Source organism: Eptatretus burgeri, chromosome 1 (assembly GCF_056783735.1).
Source record: "Eptatretus burgeri isolate ZD-2024b chromosome 1, Ebu_testis_v1, whole genome shotgun sequence".
Classification (NCBI taxonomy): Eukaryota; Metazoa; Chordata; class Myxini; order Myxiniformes; family Myxinidae; genus Eptatretus; species Eptatretus burgeri.
In genome coordinates this window covers 126,680,915-126,705,226 of record NC_140961.1, presented here as the reverse complement: position 1 = coordinate 126,705,226, position 24,312 = coordinate 126,680,915, and the positions used below count along the sequence as shown (strand labels likewise).

General features: G+C 35.9%; 1 protein-coding gene across 1 annotated transcript in view; it reads right to left on the bottom strand.

Moving 5' to 3' along the window:
* LOC147035373 (extracellular calcium-sensing receptor-like) overlaps window positions 1-24,312 on the bottom strand; it is a 69,195-nt gene that overhangs the window by 32,239 nt on the left and 12,644 nt on the right. The window contains exons 6-8 of the mRNA XM_085867389.1: window positions 18,637-18,781; window positions 16,818-16,933; window positions 15,523-15,646 (exon numbers count right to left, since the gene is read on the bottom strand). Of these exons, the coding sequence (XP_085723515.1) occupies window positions 15,523-15,646; window positions 16,818-16,933; window positions 18,637-18,781 (385 nt within the window). The remainder of the gene's footprint in view (window positions 1-15,522; window positions 15,647-16,817; window positions 16,934-18,636; window positions 18,782-24,312) is intronic.

The window sequence follows — 24,312 nt, the reverse complement described above, 5'->3', positions numbered from 1 at the left end:
GGAAAGATGATGAAAATAGATTGTTTTTTGGTGTTGGTAGTGCTTTTGGTGAGCAGAATAATTTTGTAATTGATGAAATGATTTGGTATAAAAGTGAAAATACTCCGAATCTTAAAAGAGAAGAGATGTTGAATCCAAGACTTAATTCAAAGAAAGCAACTCAGTGTATCATACCTCAAAAGAAGATGTCAACACGTTAAACTCAACCAAACTACTTACACGTGGAATTTGGGTGTTCTGGAAGGAAAGCCACGATATCTGTGGATCATTTTTAAAAAGCCAGATGGTGATACTGCGACTGATAAGAATAATGCATTGAGTGATAATGCTAAAGGCCCGGTCACACCTTGACGTTTTAGCCAGCGATGGCAACGTATTAAAATGTATGTAAAACGCTGGCTGACGTTGAACTTTTGATGTTTTTTTTTTTAAGATTCGGATGTATTCATAATGAGATGGTCGTATGCATAACATATTAGTAATGGACACAGAACGTTTCGTTGTGTTATAGATAACTTATACCAACGAATGCTGAACCTGTTGTTGGCCTACACAACCTATGCCCAACGATAGTCTAACTTCGGCATATTGCGTTGCACGCATCGCCGACGATGTCGTGACGTAGCCTATTAAAAGGCTGACGCACAACGATTCGAATCATAACTGCCGTAGAAATGGAAGTGTCAACATCGCGGTCACACCTTGGCAATCTTGCCAGCGTATGCCGACCTAAGAAAAATGTGTCTAAAACGTTGGGGCACGTCAAATACGGTATGAGTAAGTTTAGAATACGTGAGTAGAATGCTAAAGTACGCTATCATACGTCGTAGTAAGTAGAGTACGTTAAGAAATTTTAAACATGTTCAAAATTTTACGACGTACTCGGCGTATGACACACGTTCCGCATGCGACGGGGATAAGTTTTACACACGATATGCGGACGCTTACACACGTCCACAAAGGCTACTTATAAGCTACTCATAAGTCGAAACACATCGCGGTAATGTCTTTTTTACGCGAAACTTATTTCTAACTTATGTTTGACGTGCTTTGAACCAATTCTTTACGTAGTCCCAACACACATCGACGTATGTAGACGTATTCCAATGACGTCTTCCGGTCGACAAAAAAAAAAAATGAATGTGTTTCTAGCTTACAACTGCCATATAAAGACGTGTTCCCAGCGGTTTTGGGAATTGGTATATAAAAATGGTGTTCATAAAAGGGGAACCCAACAGTGTTTTCGAGTTCCTTTTTGAGTCGATGTCCATGTCAGCAGTAACAGTATCAGTATCAGTATTAGTATTAGTATTAGTAGTAGTTTGTTCATGTTGGCAGTAGTAGGTGGGTGTGAGGGGGGGTGTGGGTTATGATGGATCGTCCTTGTGTCCACGGGTAGGTTCATAGGCTGCCACTCAACGATTTAAATGGCTGCATCTCCACTATTGAAAGTAGATGCTTGCTCTCAACAATTGGATTTTTTTTACACTCAACGACTTTTAAACGGTACCACTCAGCTAGTTTCATTGTTTACAATGAACGATTTAAATTGCTGTCACTCGCCTTTGTTTTGTTTTTTTGTTTGTTTTTTTTGACGCTGTGGTTTGGAAATTTGAAGCATTTCTTCTGAACGTGTTAAAACGCTCAAACTCGACTATTTTAAATAGACGCTGCCGATGGACAATTGGAATCATAGCCAAGCTAGACATCGAAGTGTGAACATCCTCGTCATGCCGAAGAAAAGTTTGAAGAATGCTGCAAATAAGTGTCCTGGCCGTGGCCGTGGACGCTGATGCAAGGACGATCCATTATACCGACGTCTTTCAGCCTATGAGTAACTTAAAAGTAACGTCTGTCGACGTGTGGCAACGATCGCGTAACATGCCAACAACACGTTAATCATAGGTTAGAAATATGTTTCGGGTACGCTAAACATTACCTCGGCGTGTCTCAACTTATGATTAACTTACAAGTAGCATTTGTTGACGTCTGTCAACGATCGCAGACCGTGCATACAACTTGTGGCCAGCGTAGCGGAACGTGTGAGTCATACGCCGGCATACGTCGTGAAATTTCAAGCATGAAAAAATTTGAGGACAACCGAAAAGTACAGTGATTAAAGCCAACGTACAACGATGTATGGCAGTTTTTCAGCGTGCTCTCAATGTTATCAAAACTTACCCATAACGTATTCAACGTGTGCCAGCGTTTTAGAAAAAAAATTCAAAAATCGGCATACGTTGGCTAAAACTTCAAGGTGTGACCGGGCCTTAAGGTGAAACAACTTCGCGTTTCTCAAGATGGAACATTTTATCCATGAGATAGATTGGAAATTAATTGGGGAAAAAATGATTTTGCTGAAGCATACAAGTCTTCCCAAAAGTTATGTGAAAGTAATGGACATAAAGAACCTATTTTGGATATGATAGCATTTAAAAGTTTGGATACAATCTATGAGTTTGACCTGAGCGCTCAAAAGGAAACTATAAAGTCTAATCGAGTGGATACTACCCTATACATTGAAAGAGGAGAGAGTGAAGAAGTTGATACATATTGTTTGCTTTTGGAAGAAAGAGAATTGCAGATTAATACAGATAATGGTGTTATGATTCGTCTCACATAATTTTTTGTTAAATAAATGAGTATCAAAGTATCAACTGGGGTATATGTTAATCAAATCAATCTTCATAAACTATCATCTTGTGTTCAAAATCAAAAGCCTTGTATGATTAATGTTAATACAATTCAGAGAAAAGCAGCAGTAAGAATTGATGTTTTGCTAACAAGAGAATAGGTTAAAATCTACTGGCTCACTTAAAATAAATGATACTGGCTGGCTTAAAATTAAAATGATAAAACCAATGTTGAAAAAATATTCAATAAGAGAGACGAGTGGAGGATGTCTCCCATTTCTAACTCCTTTATTTGCTGGTTTAAGTGCGGTTGGAGCATTGACGGGTGGTATTTCAACAGCGGTGAAAACTGCCAACGAGAGGAAGGCTCAACTCCAGGCTCAAAAAGAATTGGAAAGACATAACAAAGAGTTGGAGAAACAAATTAGTGGAAGTGGTGTAATTGTAGATTTTGCTGAAAAACTTGAAGGTCTGCCTGATAAAGCCAGATTGTTAGTTGGAGATATGCTTTCTTCTATCACACAAGCAGGTGTAAAATTAACTTAAAGAGGTAATGGATTATATCTTTCTAATAAATAAATGAGCATTGATGAGTGGTTTCAAGAATTTGGAAAGAATACAACATCAAATTTACAACTTGTCAAATATTGTAAGAAATTACAAATTCATCATGTGGTTATTTGTATGAGAGATGAATTACCAAATGTGCCTAAACATACAAAGAATATGATTATGAACTTCGAAGATAATAATGGGAATGGTTCTCATTGGGTTTGTATTTTTAATAGTCAAGACAAATATTATTTTGATAGTTTTGGTCTTCCACCACCTGTTGAAGTCATAAAATTCTTACAGAATGGTGTTTATCAAACATTTCAAGTCCAAGAATTAAATTCCAAGTGTTGTGGTCAATTATGTCTATATGTGTTATTTCAACTCAACAAAAATAAATAATTTTATGACATTATTTTTAATGTAATATAAATGACATGTTGGAAAAGATGGTTCTATATTTGGTGTATCCCAAGAACTGGATATTGATTTATCAAATTATTACACAAAGGCACAGGCTGAACGACATAAATATAATATAACCAAAAATATTAATATGAAAAAAAATTTTTCCAACATGCAAAACATGCACAACAGAAAAAAAAAAAAATGAAAAAAAAATTATCCAAGCCCGACTGACGCGAATGAATTGGTGAAATTAAGCGATTTATCACAATATATATCCTTAAATAAAACGGTCGTGCATTCCAAAGAAACAGAAGTGTTGATTTTATCTCCAGGTCATACAGAATTCACAGTTCGAATTAAAATAAATTTTTATAAAGAAGGGCGTATCGTTTGTATGAGAATAGAACAATGGGGTATGATATGAATGATTTAGGGTATAATTGGTCATTTAAAATTGACCTAGAAGACCTGGAACAATTAAATCAATCTCGTAATGAAGAATATTATCCAGTTGGTATAGAAAATGAGTTTTGTGGAGCCACGATTAGTAAACAACAAATAAAAGAATTTAATAGGGGTCAATATAATCATGGTTTTGCCTTAGTTTATATCATGAAAACAGAAAAAAAACAGGATTATATATCATAAGTCAGGAAATACAAAATGATTTAACTATGGGAAGATGGGGAGGTGTTTCGTGCCATAATATTATTCTAACATATATTTCTAATGCACAAATGACAGCAAGAAGGCTTCAAGAAAATTATCATTTCTGTGTCCAAGCATACCTTCAAGAAAAGGGTATTCGGTATATTAATAAATATGTTCTACAACATAAGAATGAGATATTTTCAAGAAAAGATTGGCATTATGCTGATGTTGATAAACCGACAACTTTAGATTTAATTAGAATGTTAAATCATGAAAAAATTATAAAGTTAAGAAAAGGTAAAGCTCTTTTAGAAATTCAAAATAAATTTTATTGGTTTCCTGTTGTAAAAAAAAATATTTTGGATGCAGGAATAACAAGAAATCCTGATGAATATATGTATGATATTCTATGGGGTGTAAGCGATTCAAGGATAGTAAGGGACGAGGAAGGAGTTGAAGAGAGAGAAGAGGAGGAAAAGGAGAAGAGAGAGAAGGAGGAGAGGGAGAAGAGAGAGAAGGAGGAGAGGGAGAAGAAAGAGAAGGAGGAAGAGAGAAGAGAGAGAAGGAGGAGAGGGAGAAGAAAGAGAAGGAGGAGAGAGAGAAGAGAGAGAAGGAGAGGGAGGAAAGAGCAAGACTAAATAAATATGAAAATATGGAAACTGATGAGATTAAAACAAGATTGGGGGTATTTCAGAAAATAACTCAACCCACCGAGGAGGAAAACGAAGAATTGACAAGACTATTTGCAACATTTTCGACAAGACTATTGACATCGGCAAGGTATTCATTTTAATTCAAGTTTTTCATTGTTTCTTAAATAAATGGAGGAGAGAGTGAAGGCATTTCTAAGCATTCTTTATGTTTTAAAAATTAACATTCAAATGTGCATGTTGGAAACTAAATAGGTTTTTGCACTCTGCAGGAATTTTTCTCATAAATAAATGAGTTATTGTCTCAAATGTAAAAAGAAAACTAATACTAAAAATATTTCATATATTAAAAGTAAAAATAACAGGGTTATACAAAAAAGTATATGTTTGGTGTGTGGTTCAAAAAAAAATCAATTTATCTCCAAACACAAACTCGGAGGAGATGTACAAAAGTTTTTATCAGGAAGTAAATTTACAACTACTGGAATACCAGGGGAATTACATCCACCAGGGTATTCTTTATGGTCCAGGCACAAATTTGGATAAAAGATTATATGAGGCAGACAATCCTAAATCATGGAGTAAACCCATCAATAGAGTTGATGAAGTGTGCATGAGACACGATATTGATTATGGGAATACCACAACTTTGGAAGAAAAGCATGAAGCCGAAAGAGAAATGTTGTATAATGTGTCTCTGATACAAAATCCAACTTGAGAGGAAAAGTTGATCGGTTAATCGTGAAGAAGATGATCAGTGCTAAATTGAAACTTGGACTTGGAAATTCAAAAAACTTAGAGGCTCTAATGATGTCATTAAGACTGAAGAGCAATTAGCTGATGAATTACATAAACCAATTTTCACAAAGTTTTGTGGAAGGAAGGTTTATTCCAAGGAAATTGATTATATCTGGTCCGCTGATTTGATTGAACTCAATAATGATAAGGGGTACAAGTATGCTTTAACTGTTATTGATTTGAGGAGTAGATACGCATGGGTTGTCCCTTTAAAAAACAAAACAGGTAATACTCTTATGTTAGCCTTTCAACAGATATTTAATAAAAGTAAGAGAAAACCAAAAAATTGTGGACTGATGAGGGTCGAGAGTTTTATAACAAGACCTTTTTGAATTTTCTAAAAAATAACAGTATTACATTATACAGTACCTTTAATGAAGGGAAGGCCGTTGTTGTTGAACGTTTTAATCGTACCTTAAAAGAGAGACTTTATAAAAAATTCACAGAACTCGGTTCACAACAATGGTCATCTTTTATTCAGGATATTGTGGATAAGTATAATGACACGATTCACACGTCAACGAATATGAAACCTTCACAAACATTTACAAAATTAAAATATGAAAAAGAGATTAATATCAGAAAACCTAAGTTCAAAGTTGGTGATGTCGTAAGAATATATAGGTGGAAATCTCTTTTTGAAAAAGGTTATATTAAACGATTGACGAACTAACTTTTTTAAATTGTTTATGTAATAGGTACCGTTCCTTGGACTTATAAGGTATATGATTTAGAAGGGGAAGAGATTTTCGGTTCATTTTATTCACAGGAATTACAAAAGACAAAACTAAGCAGATAATACCCATGTGACCAATGGGTTGGTCCTTCATTCCCTCCTACTATACACCGTTGTGGACACTCGAGGGTCAAGTCCGAGGTGTATAACATAATGTGTGTGAAGGGGTACGTTCTTAGATCTGTGAACCCCAAACACAGAATCCTCAACTGAATAGTCAAGGCTAAGCTTTTGTTTGTTGATGTGTGTGTGTGTGTGTGTGTGTGTGTGTGTGTGTGTGTGTGTGTGTGTGTGTGTGTGTGTGTGTGTGTGTGTGTGTGTGCCCCAACCCTCACATTCAAAATCTTAACCCCAACCCCCCAACCCTCGCCCAACACAATGTCTTTTTCAAAATGAGATTTCCACCTATATATATTTTTTCGTTTTTTTTTTTCTCTTCTTCCAATTCTGTCTTTTAAGGCTTTCAGGTTTGATGACATAGAAAGGGGGAGTAAGAACTTTCTTGATAGGTTTAGATCCCAAAGAGTGGTAGCATTTCAAGTCTCCAAAATAAACCCAACTTTCCAAGTCTCCAAGGTATAACCACATTCCTGTTGAGTGTACAAGATACGTATCACATTGTGAGTTATCAAGCCAGAACCCACATTTCAAGTATCCAAAAATATAACCATCTATCCAAGACTCCAAGGTAGAATCACAATTTCCAGAATTATAGTGGGTTTCGGTGATAGATCTCACATAGTATAACTGTGGATCATCAAGGAAAACTCCATTTTTCCAACTTTTATGGGTTTCAGTGCTAGATCTCACATAGTATAACTGTGGATCATCAAGGAAAACTCCATTTTTCAAATTTTTATGGGTTTCAGTGATAGATCTCACATAGTATAACTGTAGATCATAAAGGAAAACTCCATTTTTCAAAATGTCTGAAAATTGTGAGTCTCCAAGGTAAAACTTGTATTCTGGCTCATCAAGGTAGAACTAGTTCAGGGGGTGTTGTCTTGATAACTCACAATGAGTACTATTGTTGCAAAACTTTTTCAGGACTTTGCTGGTCTCCAAGGTATAACTCTTTGGTTGGATCATCAAGGACAAACTCGTTCTGTGAGTCTTGGTCGCTCATAAGGTCTTCAACCAAGCCAACAATTTCGCCCCACATTGTAGCAAAAGCAGTATTTCGTATTTCAGATACAATTTCCTGTGAGAGAAAATAATAATGTATTAATGAAGTGATTTAATTATTAAATGAGTATGCTTCAATCAAAGTTTGAAAATAGGAAAATAAATCTTACCTCAACAGATAAGAGGTTTGAATCCAGTTCATCAACTTGAAGGTTTAGTTCCATACAAGTAGTCAATCTGCAAGGAACCCCAAAGTCATCCCACTCAAGGTCTCGCTCGTTCTGTGGGTCTTGGTCGCTCACAAGATCTTCAACCAAGCCAACATTTCGCCTAAAGTTGTGGCAAAATCGGTATTTTCAGATACAATTTCCTGTGAGAGAAAATAATAATGTATGAATTAAGTTATTTAATTATTAAATGAGTCGATGCTTAAATCAAACTGAAAATAGGGAAATAAAATCTTACCTCAATGGATAAGAGGTTTGAATCCAGTTCATCAACTTGAAGGTTTAGTTCCATACAAGTCAGAGAGTTCCAGGCAAGCTCACAGCACACCATTGCCAGCAAAAAAAACATGTTTAAAATGGAGCCTGGGCTTGAGGCTTTTATAGGGAAAGACTGGTGGGTGTGGTTTTCTTTGGAAATTCCCTGGGCAAGCCCAGGCAAGCCTTCGTTGGGAAATTTTTCAAAACCATAACATGCTGGAATTTTCTAGTGATTTCTTTGTGAGTCAGAGATGAACTGGAAATGATGTAAGAGTAGGCGGGGCTTCGCAAAAAGTGGGCGGAGCTTAGCAAAAGTGGGCAGGGCTTTGGAAACACCTCATGAAGGTGGGTGGGGATTAGTAAAGTGGGCGGGGCTTATAAAAATTCGTTGGAAGGTGGGCGGGGCTTATCGAAAGTGGGCGTGGCTTAACAAAAAATAACATGTGGCTCAGGAGGTGGTCAAACAAGAGCATTAAGAGAAGTTTATCATTTCGTAATGGTACAAAAGGGGTACCTTAAAAAATATAAAGATTCAAATGTTTTGTTTTAAAATATTTTAGATGGGGATTATTGTGCAAAGAAAATTAAACTCTTGAAGGAATTTGAGAATGAACAAATCTTTATTGGTTCGATGAGTGAGCTAAACAATATGCATTGGTAATTTGAAAAAGAGTGTCCCTCATCTTACATGTTTCAGATATTTCTTTCGAATCACCTTTACAAATCACATTACAACTTTACTACTTGAACAAATCTTGATCTTATTGCATTGGTTATTTGAAAAAAAGTGTCCCGAGTTTAAAAGGGGAGACAAATAAATATACCTTGGGATAAAAAGGGGGTTTATTTTTGAGGGGAAAAAATATGAATTGCTGAAAATCCCCCATTCATTTACATGGGGAAAAGTGAGCCAGAATCAGTATATTCACCCGACTGACATCGTCTGCAAGCAGACCCTACCGCAACTCTTTTCTGCATTCAGGGAGGCACTGAAAGGGCAACGGTATGGTCAATCATTGACCTCTTTGGTGTAAAATCTGAATGCTCGAGGCACTGGTGCTCAAGTAGACGGTGGCGAACCCTATCAAGAATTATCCCAGCAAAGACCTTGCCCAGCACTGAGAGCAGCATCACCCCTCGGTAGTTGTTGCAGTCCTGACGATCACCCTTCCTTTTCCAGAGAGGGACAAAAAGGCCCCTATTCCAGTCAGTTGGGATGATGCCTGTGTTCGAGGCAGAGTACAGAACTACAAGCAATAACATGAGTACAGCATTTCCACCACACTTGAGAAGTTCAGCATGGATGTCCCAGATCCCTGGAGCTTCACCCCATTTCAAACGGTTCACCGCAGCCTGTGTTTCCACGAACGAAGGTGGATCACAGTTGATAGGAGGGTCAGCAACAGGGATAGTAACACCCCTGGCATCCATCTCAACAGCTGGTGGATCAGCCTGGTACAGCCACTCAAAGTAACTGGCCCAGCAAGCCTTCACTTCTTTTTCAAGAGGCACCACCCACCACTTTAACTGCAGTATACTGAGGGATGGGCTTGGAGGAACGTCATGCGTGAATTCCCCTGGAAGCAGGCCGAGAATCACTTGACCACAAGCGATGCTGTTCCCACTCACAGATTCCTCACACATAGCCCTCCTTTTCCACCCTGACCGCACGTACAGTTTTACACCTCAGCTCCTTGAACAGCTCAGCTCTGCCATTCAGCCTGGCCCTGTGACTCTGGTCAATGGTATCCAGGGTACCCTGAGAGACAAAATTCTTCTTCACTCTTCGGTGAGTTCCAAGACATCCACCTGCAATATCAAATACTGTGGTCTTGAAGGCACTCCACAACACTTCAGGGTTCCCAAAAGCAATCAGACCAACCAAATTCGCACTCAGCCTGTTCGCAAACTCCCAGCTACATCTCATCCTTGAGCTTGCCAACATCCAGCCAAGGTTGAGATGGTATCATTTTCTCAGATTTAAGCTGAAACTTCAGAGATGCTCCAACATGCCTGTGATCAGTATTGAAGAACTGAGCACTCTGGTAGACCATCCTCCAGCGACCATCAACGAGCACATGGTCAATCTCCTTTGACACACCACCAGTGTTGGAATAACAAGTCCAGTGTTGAGCCTGTGGGTGCTGAAACCATGAAAGAGCCACCCTAAGTCCATGACTTCTTGCAAAGTCAAGGAACTTAGTGCTATACTGGTTCACAGTTTGAGACCCATAGGGACCAACATTCACGAAAGAGCCAAAACATTATGACCACTGGCAGGTGAAGTGAATAACATTGATTATCTTGTTACAATGGCACCTGTCAAGGGGTGGGATATATTAAGCAGCAAGTGAGCAGTCAATTCTTGAAGTTGATGTGTTAGATGCAGGAGAAATGGGCAGGAGTAAAGACCTGAGTGACTTTGACAAGGGGCAAATTGTTATGGCCAGACGACTGGGTCAGAGCATCTCTGAAACGGCAAGGCTTGTGGGGTGGTCCAAGTCAGCAGTGCTGAGTACCTACTGACAGTGGTCCGAGGAGGGACAAACCACACACTGGTGACAGGATGTTGAGCACCCAAGGCTCATCGATGTGCGAGGGCAACGAAGGCTATCCCGTCTGGTCCGAACTGACAGAAGGTGTAATGTGGCACGTCACAGAAAATTTTGACGGTGGTCATGGGAGGAATGTGTCACAATCCACAGTGCATCACACCCTGCTGCGTATGGTGCTGCGTAGTCGCCCATATCATGGGTGCCAATGATATCCTATCATGGGTAAGATACTGTTTATATATTTCAAGTCAATCGGATGAAAATTGAGGATTTTAGACATGCCTCCTTAATTGTTGACCTTCAGGCTCTGTTGACCTTTTGGTCGATGTTGACCTCAAAAATAATTGGCTAGTTGAATTCAGTGACCTGAAATATAAATCCTCTTCGAATTTCAAGTCGATCGGATGAAAATTGAGGATTTTATAAAATCTCACCTGAGTTGTTGACCTTTGGCTGATGTTGACCTTATGACCTCAAAAACAATTGGCTTCTTCCTTATGACAAACTCTACCATGCGGTGAAGTTTCGTGAAGATTGGTTTAAAATTGTAACAGCTCGGTGACAAATGGACAATATGAAAATCGGCTGACAAATATACTTGAAAAGTCTTCGATTTTGAAAGTAACAAACAGACAGACAAACAGACAGACGGAGCCAAAGGCAGTGCCCTCTCTTTCGATGATGGTAATAATTTATCTGTATTTCAAAAGCTCTCGGTCTTGGCGTGCGTCCTTCCTTCCTTCAGGCAATCCATCCATCTCTCCAGATGTCCGTCCGTCCAAACATGTGACAATATGTCTATTATTTACGTGCTATTGGTATGTACGTTTCTACCCTTTAGACTGCTGGGAACCCTGAGACATTTGAAGAACCTCGAAGACGCTGAGGATGTTTAAGACGCAAAAGACCCTGAAGAACCTTAAGTACCCAGACGATCCAAAATACCCTGAAGACCCTGAAGACCCAAAATACCCCAAAGACCATGAAGACACAAAGTCACCAAAAACCCCAAATTACCCTGAAGACCCAAAATACCATGAAGACTGAAAAGTCCAAAAAGACCCAAAAGAACCTAAAGACCAAAAAGACCCAAAGATCCAAAAGACCCCAAAGACCCAAAATATCCAAAAGACTCTGAATAACTAAAAGACCCTGAAGGCCCAAAAGTCATTGAAAACCCAAAAGAATGATGACCAAGAAGACCCAAAAGACCCCAAACACCTGGAAGACCCAAAAGTCCTAAAAGATGCAAAAGACCCCAAAACACCTGAACACCTAAAAAGACCCTGGACCCAAAGGACACCCAGGACCCAAAAGACCCCAAAGATCCTTAAGACCCCTTACACCTTAACACAATTTTGACCCCTTATACCTTTTAGACAGATTAGACAGTTCGACCCTTGACCATTTAGACCACTTGGACCTTCTTATATCACAAACGAAATTTCAAAAAATGTAATATCACCAATATTACAAAAAAAAATTGGAGAAAATAAATATTTGAATGATGATTGGTGTAAACTTCAAATCATGCCAACACAGCAATATTTGACATAAATCGCTGCGACGACATGTGGAGAGGTGAGCGTGAGCCGATCCATGCTAGTAGTCATGAACTGTACTCTGAACAAGGAAATAAAAAGACTCTGGATGCGTATGATGATAAGAGATACATTTTTAAGTCCACCACTAAAGGTGAAGGAGGTTATGTTTTCACGCCTCTTTGTCTGTTTGTTTGACTGTTTCTCTGTCTTTGTGCAGGATATCTGAAAACGTTATGGATGAATCCAGGTGAAATTTGGTGGGCAGGTCGGGTGTGTGATCCAGCCAAAGTAATTAGATTTTAGTGAAGATTCAAATCCTGATCCGGATACGAGAGTTATTTAATTTTTATAATCATTCTTCACCATGGAGAGATTGGGCCAAAAACGATATATCGATTTTAACGGACTAAAGACACCATTTTTACTGGTATATAAATGATTGAATGAAGCAACTAAATGGTATTCATAGAATACTTACACTGCACAGTCTTGAGAAGGACTTGGGGCAAGCCAACTCTTCTGTTTTTTTGAAGGTGTTTTTTCTTTGATCCAACATGGTGCCAGACCAGTGACCAATGATGTCACTTTTATCAAACTCGACTTCCCATGTGTAGTTGATCAATTAGTTAAAGTTTTGCATTGATCAGTTAGCAGTTTCAACAATTGCAGAGATTTTATTTTCACACTGACCAGATCAAGCATTGCACTTGCCAAATTATGACCTCATAATGAAGGAACTGATGACATCATCATAAACCTATCTTATTCCCCATGGAGAGTGCATTATAATGAGCCATATTTCAATTTTTTCCATGGAATGGTTTCGGAGATATAGGGGGACAAAGTTTTTCGGGTTTTCCAAGATGGCGCCTGTACCATGTGACCTTTGCCATCGTATTTAAGGCTAAAATTTTTTACAGGATGAGTTTCACCATTTTGGAAAATTTTGTGTTCATCAGATAAAGGTTGCTGAGAAAATTATAATTAAAAATGCAGACACGTGCATACAATGGTGTTCCACTTTTGCAAAAGTAGTTGCTGGAATGAAGCACCATATGCCTATCGATTTCACTCGTGAAGTTCGGTGATCGACCAAAGTTTGAAAATTTTCATGCCTTTTTGACCACGGGCCGCCATTTTGAAATTTCAGGAAAATTCCATATTTTTGGAAATAATATTGATTTTTGAAAATTTAAAAATATATATTTCTGTGTTTAGATGGCCGAATTCACTTCAGTCGGCACCATTACGATAGTAAGTGCCCGTAAATATTATTTCCAAACTTGTCCCGACATTTTGAGAAGGGTTGCCATTTTGGAAATTCAGTGAAAATCGTATATTTTGTGTATATCTAATGAAATATATATTTTTTTTATTCTTTGTGTACTTGTAGATAAACCTTGACTGACCAATGGTCAGGGCTCCTGTGGCTATATGGGACAAGTTCGCTAGTTACAGGAAATTTTGCGAAAGTGCTAATTCTTTGCGTGTCGTAAATGATCTTGCTGAAAGAGGAATTAAGCTAGTGTCTGACTTTATTCATATGTGCAATGATGAGAAACAACGTCAAGCATTGCTACAGTGCGTGGAAGAGCAAAGGAAGCTTCACCCAGACGATACAAAACAAACACTATGTTCTCTATAAGATATCTTTGTGGTTGCTTGTTTGCTTGATTGTTATGTTGTCATATATGAAAACCATGTCACTTAAAACATATTTGGTTGTTCTCATTATTAATTGATCATGCTCTCATTTGTCATTAATAATGTCTTTATGAAAACGCTACTACTGATATTCTGTAAATGCCTAACAATGTGCCATACAATAATTGTCAAAATGTGGGATTTTCAGTGAAATTCCAAAATGGCATCCCCTTCTCAAAATGTTGGGACAAGTTGTGAATAATATTTACACATACTTACTATCAAACTGGTGCCGACTGAAGTGCATTCGGCCATCTAAACACAGAGAAATATATTTTTAAAAATATTCAAAAATCAATATTATTTCCAAAAATATGGATTTTTCCTGAAATTTCAAAATGGTGGCCCGCGGTCAAAAAGGCTGGAAATTTTTCAAACTTTGGTCGATCACCTATCTTCACGAGTGGAATGGATCGGCACATATTGCTTCATTCCAGCAACTACTTTTGCAAAAGTGGTTCACTCGAGTGCATACGCAAGCAAGTATGGCACATGTATGTACGGCACATGGATGCGACTGATCGCTTTACCCCACTTTTCGCTTCACGAGCGCCGGGTAGTAACCAGACCAAGGAGTGTAGAAATCACAGCCTTGGTGTGTAAATGTAAAACATAATGAATGTGAAAATTTTAAAATATACCTTGTTGAAGAAATAACCAAAACAGAAGTATATGAAACAAATAAGTGAATAAGATTAAATACAAATTAATTAAATCATGTATTAAATAGAAACATCCTTGAATGGACAGAAAACTTGGATGGTTGCTAAATAGTCAAAGGAAAAATAATTTCGTACAATCTCAAAATGACATGCGGTTCAGGAGGAGCTCAAACCAGAACAATGAGAGAAATTTATCATTTCATCTCTGCTCAACAAAAATTTTAAGACAAGAAACAAATCTGAACATGCTAATTATTAACGTTCTCAATGGTGATGAAAGTCAGAAGAGAAAAATAACACTTTGATTGTCAACAAAACTCCTAAATGTTGAAAGGGCCCTTTCTTTAAGTTAAATGACCATTGGTCTTTAAAATTAATTAATATAAAGATGGCAAGATATGTCAAGATGAGATGGGGAGAAATCTGGGGTGATATTTTGGGAGGATGGTCAAATAGTCTTTTCCTTTTTCCCTATTCATTGACAAGTAAAATTGGAAGGGGGGTTTGATCATGATTATATCATTATTATCATTATTACTGTTGAGCTCGTCAGGGGGAGGTCAGATTTTGGAGAGGGTTTTTTTTGGATGGTCAAAAAGAGTTGACCTTTTCCCCATCACTAACATGTAAAACTGAGGCAGTTTGGGGAAAAATGTCCCACAACTCATTTTCCAACTCCAAAGGAGACAGGCAGGCAAAGACAAAATGATAAGGGTGTTGAACACCTTATTGTGTCATTTTAGTGCATTCCCCACAACTCAACTCCATTTGGATTTGGATGATGATCTTGACAAATCTTGTCAATATAAAGTTGAGAAATAATCTTTCAAATGCACCAAAACCACATTGTCGTTTCTCATTTAATTTTTTTGTTTATGACAGTTTGAATTTGGGATGGTAATTTTTGGACATGGTAGACAATACAACGATGTTTATACAAATTAGCATTACAGAATAATCCTTATTCTTTTGAAAGTGCCACACAAATCACTCCATATTCATGTTAATCAATGGCCAACCTGTTATGTTGGAGAACTCGCCAGGAGCGCAAGGAACGCAATCAAAACAGCAAAAGGGTTCTCCTTTTTGGGAAACTCTACGTGTACCCGGTATGCAGGGTTCACTGCAAATTGAAGAAGGAACCTACAATGAACAAAGATACAACGCATTTTATCTTGTCACATAACTTTCATTGATAATGCTGATGCCACCCACCTCCATATTGCTTCCATTTTGAAAAATGTAAATGTCATTTCTAAATACCGCCCTTTCAAAATATCTAATTCCTCCTCAATATGTCAGGATGAGAGGCCTAATTCTGTTATGCTTTGAAAACTCCTCTTCAGTTTAGTAATGATCATCATCCTTTGCTCCACCCAGAGATATGTTTTCTCCCTCCACGAACTGTAAAATTTGTATGAATCACAATAATCACTTTCATGGACAGGCTGTGGCACATTTCTTGTTTAAGATCTGCATTAAATATGTACCTTTACTCAACAACATAAAACATTGGTCTCAATGAATAAAAGTCTCACATTCTCACTCTGTCCCCTAATAAGGACAATGTACTATGTCATATTCAAAGTTAACTACAGATGCATACACCCCTACCCATGTGTGGTTAACCATTGGGAGAGGCTCAGTCTATGGAAATCCTTGCCTGACTACATGTCATTAACTGTCTTGGGAAGTGCATATCTCACTTGTTTTCTTTTTTCTTCTTCTCAGTGCAACATATATATATATATATATATATATATATATATATATATATATATATATATATATATATATATATATATATATATATATATATATATATATATATATATATATATATATATATATATATATATATATATATATATATATATATATATATATATATATATATATATATATATATATATATATATATATATATATATATATATATATATATATATATATATATATATATATGTATGTATATATGTATATATATATGTATATATATGTGTATATATGTATATATATATATATATATATGTATGTGCATATATATATACCTGTATATATATATGTATATATATATATATATATATATGTATATATATATATATATATATATATATATATATATATATATATATATATATATATATATATATATATATATATATATATATATATATATACATATACATTTATATATATATATATATATATAAATGTATATGTATATATATATATATATATATATATTCTTTTTTTCAGTTCAAAATCGCAGGTAACACCTTCAATCAAAGTGGTATAAGATTTACTTCCTTACTTTTAGGTCATAGGACAGCTTTTCATTTGCCTTCTTCAAGGGAGTGGAACCGCGGGCCTTCTGAGTTACCGGAATCTTTTGGCGGACTGTTTGTGCAGCCATGTTTTGTTCTTCAGCTGTAGATATATAATTTGAGAGAAAATATAGAAATGCATTTTCTTTTCTTTCTTTTCTTGTCTAGATATTCTATTTATGTGGCATGTCTTTGACTGTTGTGAGTATCTTTTCTATAAAACCTTTTCATTCTCTCTCTCTCTCTCTCTCTCTCTCTCTCTCTCTCTCTCTCTCTCTCTCTCTCTCTCTCTCTCTCTCTCTCTCTCTCTCTCTCTCTCTCTCTCTCTCTCTCTCTCTCTCTCTCTCTCTCTCTCTCTCTCTCTCTCTTTCTCTCTTTCTCTCTTTCTCTCTTTCTCTCTTTCTCTCTTTCTCTCTTTCTCTCTTTCTCTCTTTCTCTCTTTCTCTCTTTCTCTCTTTCTCTTTCTCTCTTTCTCTCTCTTTCTCTTTCTCTCTCTCTCTTTCTCTCTTTCTCTTTCTCTCTTTCTCTCTTTCTCTCTTTCTCTTTCTCTCTTTCTCTCTTTCTCTCTTTCTCTCTTTCTCTCTCTCTTCTCTTTCTCTCTTTCTCTTTCTCTCTTTCTCTTTCTCTCTTTCTCTCTCTTCTCTCTTCCCTCTCTTTCTCTCTCTTTCCCTCTCTTTCTCTCTTTCTCTCTTTCTCTCTTTCTCTTTCTCCTCTCTTTCTCTTTCTCTCTTTCTCTCTTTCTCTTTCTCTCTTTCTCTCTTTCTCTCTCTTTCTCTCTTTCTCTCTTTCCCTCTCTTTCTCTCTTTCCCTCTCTTTCCCTCTCTTTCCCTCTCTTTCTCTCTTTCTCTCTTTCTCTCTTTCTCTCTTTCTCTCTTTCCCTCTCTTTCCCTCTCTTTCCCTCTCTTTCTCTCTTTCTCTCTTTCTCTCTTTCTCTCTTTCTCTCTTTCTCTTTCTCTCTTTCCCTCTCTTTCCCTCTCTTTCCCTCTCTTTCCCTCTCTTTCCCTCTCTTTCCCTCTCTTTCCCTCTCTTTCCCTCTCTTTCCCTCTCTTTCCCTCTCTTTCCCTCTCTTTCCCTCTCTTTCCCTCTCTTTCCCTCTCTCTTTCCCTCTCTTTCCCTCTCTTTCCCTCTCTTTCCCTCTCTTTCTCTTTCCCTCTCTTTCCCTCTCCCTCTCTTTCCCTCTCCCTCTCCCTCTCCCTCTCCCTCTCCCTCTCTCTCTCTCTCGCTCTCTCGCTCTCTCTCTCTCTCTCGCTCTCTCTCTCGCTCTCTCTCTCTCTCTCACTCTCACTCTCACTCTCACTCTCACTCTCACTCTCACTCTCACTCTCACTCTCACTCTCACTCTCACTCTCACTCTCACTCTCACTCTCTCTCTCACTCTCCCTCTCAAATTATCTTCTCCTTCCCTTTATCTTCCCTCCTCATTTTTTCCTCTTTCTCCACTTCTCTTCTCTCCTTTTACCTTTGCAAACAATAATTGTGTGCACTTCATTTTCTTTTTGTTTGCACAACTCTCTCTGCTTTTCCTCCACCTTCTCTTCCTCCTTTCTCTGTGTGTGTCTCCATCTCCCTCTATTTCCCCATATTCTCAAGCACAGACATCACCCAAATCAAGAAAGATGCCTGACTCATGACATTTCTGCAACATTCTCAGAATCTAAACAACCTAAAATGTGGTTTTACGGTTTGAGGATAATTATGGGGCAGAGCAAATTGTGACCCTTGCCTTGTTGTTATTGTTGTTCCATGTAATTGATTTTTCATGAATACGAAGTTGATGTTGTGAATTGATTGTTGAATCAAAATCACCAATGACCTGAAACTGCACATTCCCAGCTGAGCCAACTTGCCAGTTGAGCAGCTCAAAAGTAGCAGGTGGATCTCCATTTTCATCAAATCTTAAGTGATCACCCATTTTGGTTTGAAAGTATACATTCTGAATGTATAGTAGCAGCTTGGATGCAAGGGAGGAACAATTCTTGATTAAGACAAAAATATATTCTTTTCATCCTGATATTTCTAATTGTATATTGTATTTTTTTTTAACATCCAGTGACATATGTCTATCCTTAATACCTCTGATTTGATATTTAATGCTCTTGTTGGTTGGAGGTACGACATTCCAAATAAAAAATTATTCAGGTAAGAAGTCTCTTTTGTGAGCCTTTCTAACTGTCTAAAAATGTTTTGTGTCAGTGAAGTTATACACAGCAAAAGTTTATTCCTTTTGGTTTCATCAAAGCGATTGAAGAACATCATAAGCAACATTTAATGAAACATTTAAATTGACAAAGAAGAACAACTTATTATCACACTGGCATTATATTGATATTGTTATGTTTAAAAAAAAAAAAATATATATATATATATATATATATATATATATACATATATATATATATATGTATATATATATGTATATATATATATATATATATATATATATATATATATATATATATATATATATATATATATATATATATATATATATATATATATATATATATATATATATATATATATATATATATATATATATATATATATATATATATATATATATATATATATATATATATATATATATATATATATATATATATATATATATATATATATATATATATATATATATATATATATATATATATATATATATATATATATATATATATATATATATATATATATATATATATATATATATATATATATATATATATATATATATATATATATATATATATATATATATATATATATGTATATATATATATATATATATATATATATATATATATATATATATATATATATATATATATATATATATATATATATATATATATATATATATATATATATATATATATATATATATATATATATATATATATATATATATATATATGTATATATATATATATATATATATATATATATATATATATATATATATATATATATATATATATATATATATATATATATATGTATGTATATATATATATATATATATATATATATATATATATATATATATATATATATATATATATATATATATATATATATATATATATATGTATATATGTATATATATATATATATATATATATATATATATATATATATATATATATATATATATATATATATATATATATATATGTATATATATATATATATATATATATATATATATATATATATATATATATATATATATATATATATATATATATATATATATATATATATATATATATATATATATATATATATATATATATATATATATATATATATATATATATATATATATATATATATATATATATATATATATATATATATATATATATATATATATATATATATATATATATATATATATGTATATATGTGTATATATGTATATATATATATATATATATATATATATATATATATATATATATATATATATATATATATATATATATATATATATATATATGTATATATGTGTATATATGTATATATATATATATATATATATATATATATATATATATATATATATATATATATATGTATATATATATATATATATATATATATATATATATATATATATATATATATATATATATATATATATATATATATATATATATATATATATATATATATATATATATATATATATATATATATATATATATATGTATATATATATATATATATATATATATATATATATATGTATATATATATATATATGTATATATATATATATGTATATATATATATATATATATATATATATATATATATATGTATATATGTATATATATATATATATATATATATATATATATATATATATATATATATATATATATATATATATATATATATATATATATATATATATATATATATATATATATATATATATATATATATATATATATATATATATATATATATATATATATATATATATGTATATATATATATATATATATATATATATATATATATATATATATATATATATATATATATATATATATATATATATATATATATATATATATATATATATATATATATATATATATATATATATATATATATATATATATATATATATATATATATATATATGTATATGTATATATATATATATATATATATATATATATATATATATATATATATATATATATATATATATATATATATATATATATATATATATATATATATATATATATATATATATATATATATATATATATATATATATATATATATATATATATATATATATATATATATATATATATATATATATATATATATATATATATATATATATATATATATATATATATATATATATATATATATATATATATATATATATATATATATATATATATATATATATATATATATATATATATATATATATATATATATATATATATATATATATATATATATATATATATATATATATATATATATATATATATATATATATATATATATATATATATATATATATATATATATATATATATATATATATATATATATATATATATATATATATATATATATATATATATATATATATATATATATATATATATATATACATTGTTGCGGTGGAGGAAATTCGCAAACCACCATTTAGGTCCCGTTGGTGAGATATCTCTGTAAGTACATGTGTAGTTAGCCCCAACCCGTTGTTTAGAGGGAATAAATGTGATTCATTCGGGCTGCGACCCTTTAAGATAGCCGTTTTTCTGTTCTATCTTTATTTTGAACCAACCACGTCTCAACCGCCATCACACAACAACCACCAACCGCAACGCCGCTTCACAACAACAACAACAACAAAGCCAACAGCCACGACCTTTACCTTCACAACTCGCTCCCGCAAACATCGCATCACCGCCATTACAAACGTCACCATGGCCATGGACCACCACTTTAAACCCTCCACCACCTTCGCCTCTCCTTCTAAGGCCATTCCCGCACCGCTTGTGGGCACCGAGCGTCAGGCTGTCCTGGCCTCGTGCGGGACGCGCGCCGAGCCGCCGGTGCAAATAGCGGCCTTTCCGAGGAGAAGTCGGATCAGGAATGATACACGCCCACTTCTGATCGGTCCAATCAGCAAGCGTGGGGCGGTTTGGCCCCGCCTCCAGGCGCATCGGAGTAGAATCGATATATGCAAATTCGAGGATCAGGGGAGACTCACGCCCCTTTTTCTCCGTCCAATGGGCGAGTGTGGCTCCACCCCCGAGCTCGTTATGATCCAGAAATTTGCATATGGGTTCTCCTGCCCGACTAGAAAGCACCGAGCGTGGGGCGAATTTAGTCAGTTTGAGTTGGAGAAGGGTTGGAGGCAGTCGGCTGAGGAGAATCGGGTCTGGAGAGTGGCAGTCTGTCGGGGTTCGGAGTCTGTCGGGGAGCTGCAGAGAGGGGAAGCCTGAAGCCTGGAGCGCGGTCGAGGTGGTTTGCTGCAGTCGGCTGAGGAGAATTGGGGAGGAGGTCGAATAGCTCGGGTCCAAGGCAAGGAAGACGGCGGTCGGTGACGAGGTCACAGTGGAGTCGCTCGTCGCAGGACCCAAGCAAGCCAGCTATCCTCTTTCCCCAAAGCTTCAACAATTCCCCCCTCCCCTCCCCCGCGCTGAGATAGTGCGAAAAGGGGGCCCCGTTCCCATCCCACTCCAAGCAGTGCCAACAAAACCCGCGAAGGAGCGCGGAGTCGGGGCACTGCCGCCACATTTGCGGCTCATCACAAGACACGGGTAGGATCTACCCGGTCTTGCGGCCCACAGGCCCCGTCTTCCCCCTTCTCTTTGAGGGTGGCACTTTTCTTTTGCTTTTGAGTAAATGTGTTGTCGGCGCCGTCTGTAAAGTAAAACTGTGTAAGTGTTGCCGTCTGCTCGGGTAGTCGGTAGTAGATCTGCATTGTTGTGTTTCTTTTGTAACATCTGCTTTTGGTGCATAATTGTTGTAATTGTATATGTGTGCTCTCCGTGTGCGGCGGAATAAATGTGCCTCATGTTGAACTGTTTTTTCCCGTTTCGCTTCGTCTTTTCTTTCATTGAATCTCCATCTTGCTTCACGTCAAGGGTTGGTAGTGGGCTAAATACGCCCGATAATTAATCGGAACCGTCGAGGTCGACGATAACACCACTCGGTTATCCCGATAGTACTGAACAGGTCGCTTAAGTGGCCCGTGTCCGGAGTCGACCTGCGGCGAGGTGCAATCGCCCGGTCTACCCTCCGTGTGGGTACTTAGGTAGGTCGAATTTGGCGAACAACCCTATCCCACGCGGGGGGCCGATTGGCACGATCGTGGTGAGGCCGAAAGGCCCACCCGTGACTAGTTCCCGGCGTTAGTCGGAGAGGGTCATGACAGAATTGTCCGTCCGGTGGGCGACGTGCCGCGATTCGAGTTACGTGGCCGTTCGCACGCCGGCAGGTGCGAATTCGCAACACTGGTGTCAGGTCATGGGACACAAACCTATCCCCCCCTCCTCGCGATACTGGTGTCGGAGAGTGGGAAAACGGGCTCTCCTGTCTCCAGCTAAATTCACGGGAATCGGTCCAGGGGTGAGAGGAGCGATTTAAATTAATTCGTTACGAGAAATAAGATGGCGTCTCAAGGCGAGCGGGTGCCGGGTGGATTAGCTATGTGTAGTAATAATTTAGAATCCATGGCCTGGGATGGTACCTCTTGTAATTATAATCTACCGGGGAGCTCAACCCGATTTACTGAGCACGGACTTTGCCGGCAAACTGGGTCTCATAATGGCGGCGCGATCGCCGCTCAGCGCACCACGGAGCGAGCGGCTAATTATGGCTCGGCGAATGGCGCAACAAGAGGCGAGTACTCCCAACAGCCACCGCTTCAAACCACGTGGGCGAGAATCAGGAAGATGAGGCAACTTATGGAGATGTTAATGCAAATAAATGAGGGTTGTCAACGGATGAAAGAACAATTAGGGCAAACCCTAATAAAGGAGACACAAATAAAAATGCAGACGAGGGAAGTAACAAAGCCAAAGAAGGAAATGAAAGTATCGCCAGAGACACGGAAGATAGAGGGTGAATTGGACGGGGATAGAGACGCACACACACACACAGAGTTGGTGGAGGGCGATGAGGGGAAGCTTGCAAAGCGTGTCGGGACCCAGTGCGAGCAGCAGGATATCCTCCTCCAGGAACGAGGGGAGGGAGTTTGCTCCCTTGAGGCGAGTCACGACCAGGTAAGTTCGGTCGTGTCGAGCGAGGTCGAGGGGAGGAGTGCTGTGGACAGGTTCACGGAAAGCTTGGGGGGTATAGAAGCCCCGGAGACCCTTGTGGGGACACGAATCCCCAGTGTGGTTGTCCCGGTGTGTGTGGTGTCGAGGTGTGTGTTCACAAGTGTGGCGAAATGCGTGCTGCAACGCACGCATAGCGCGGGTGCAA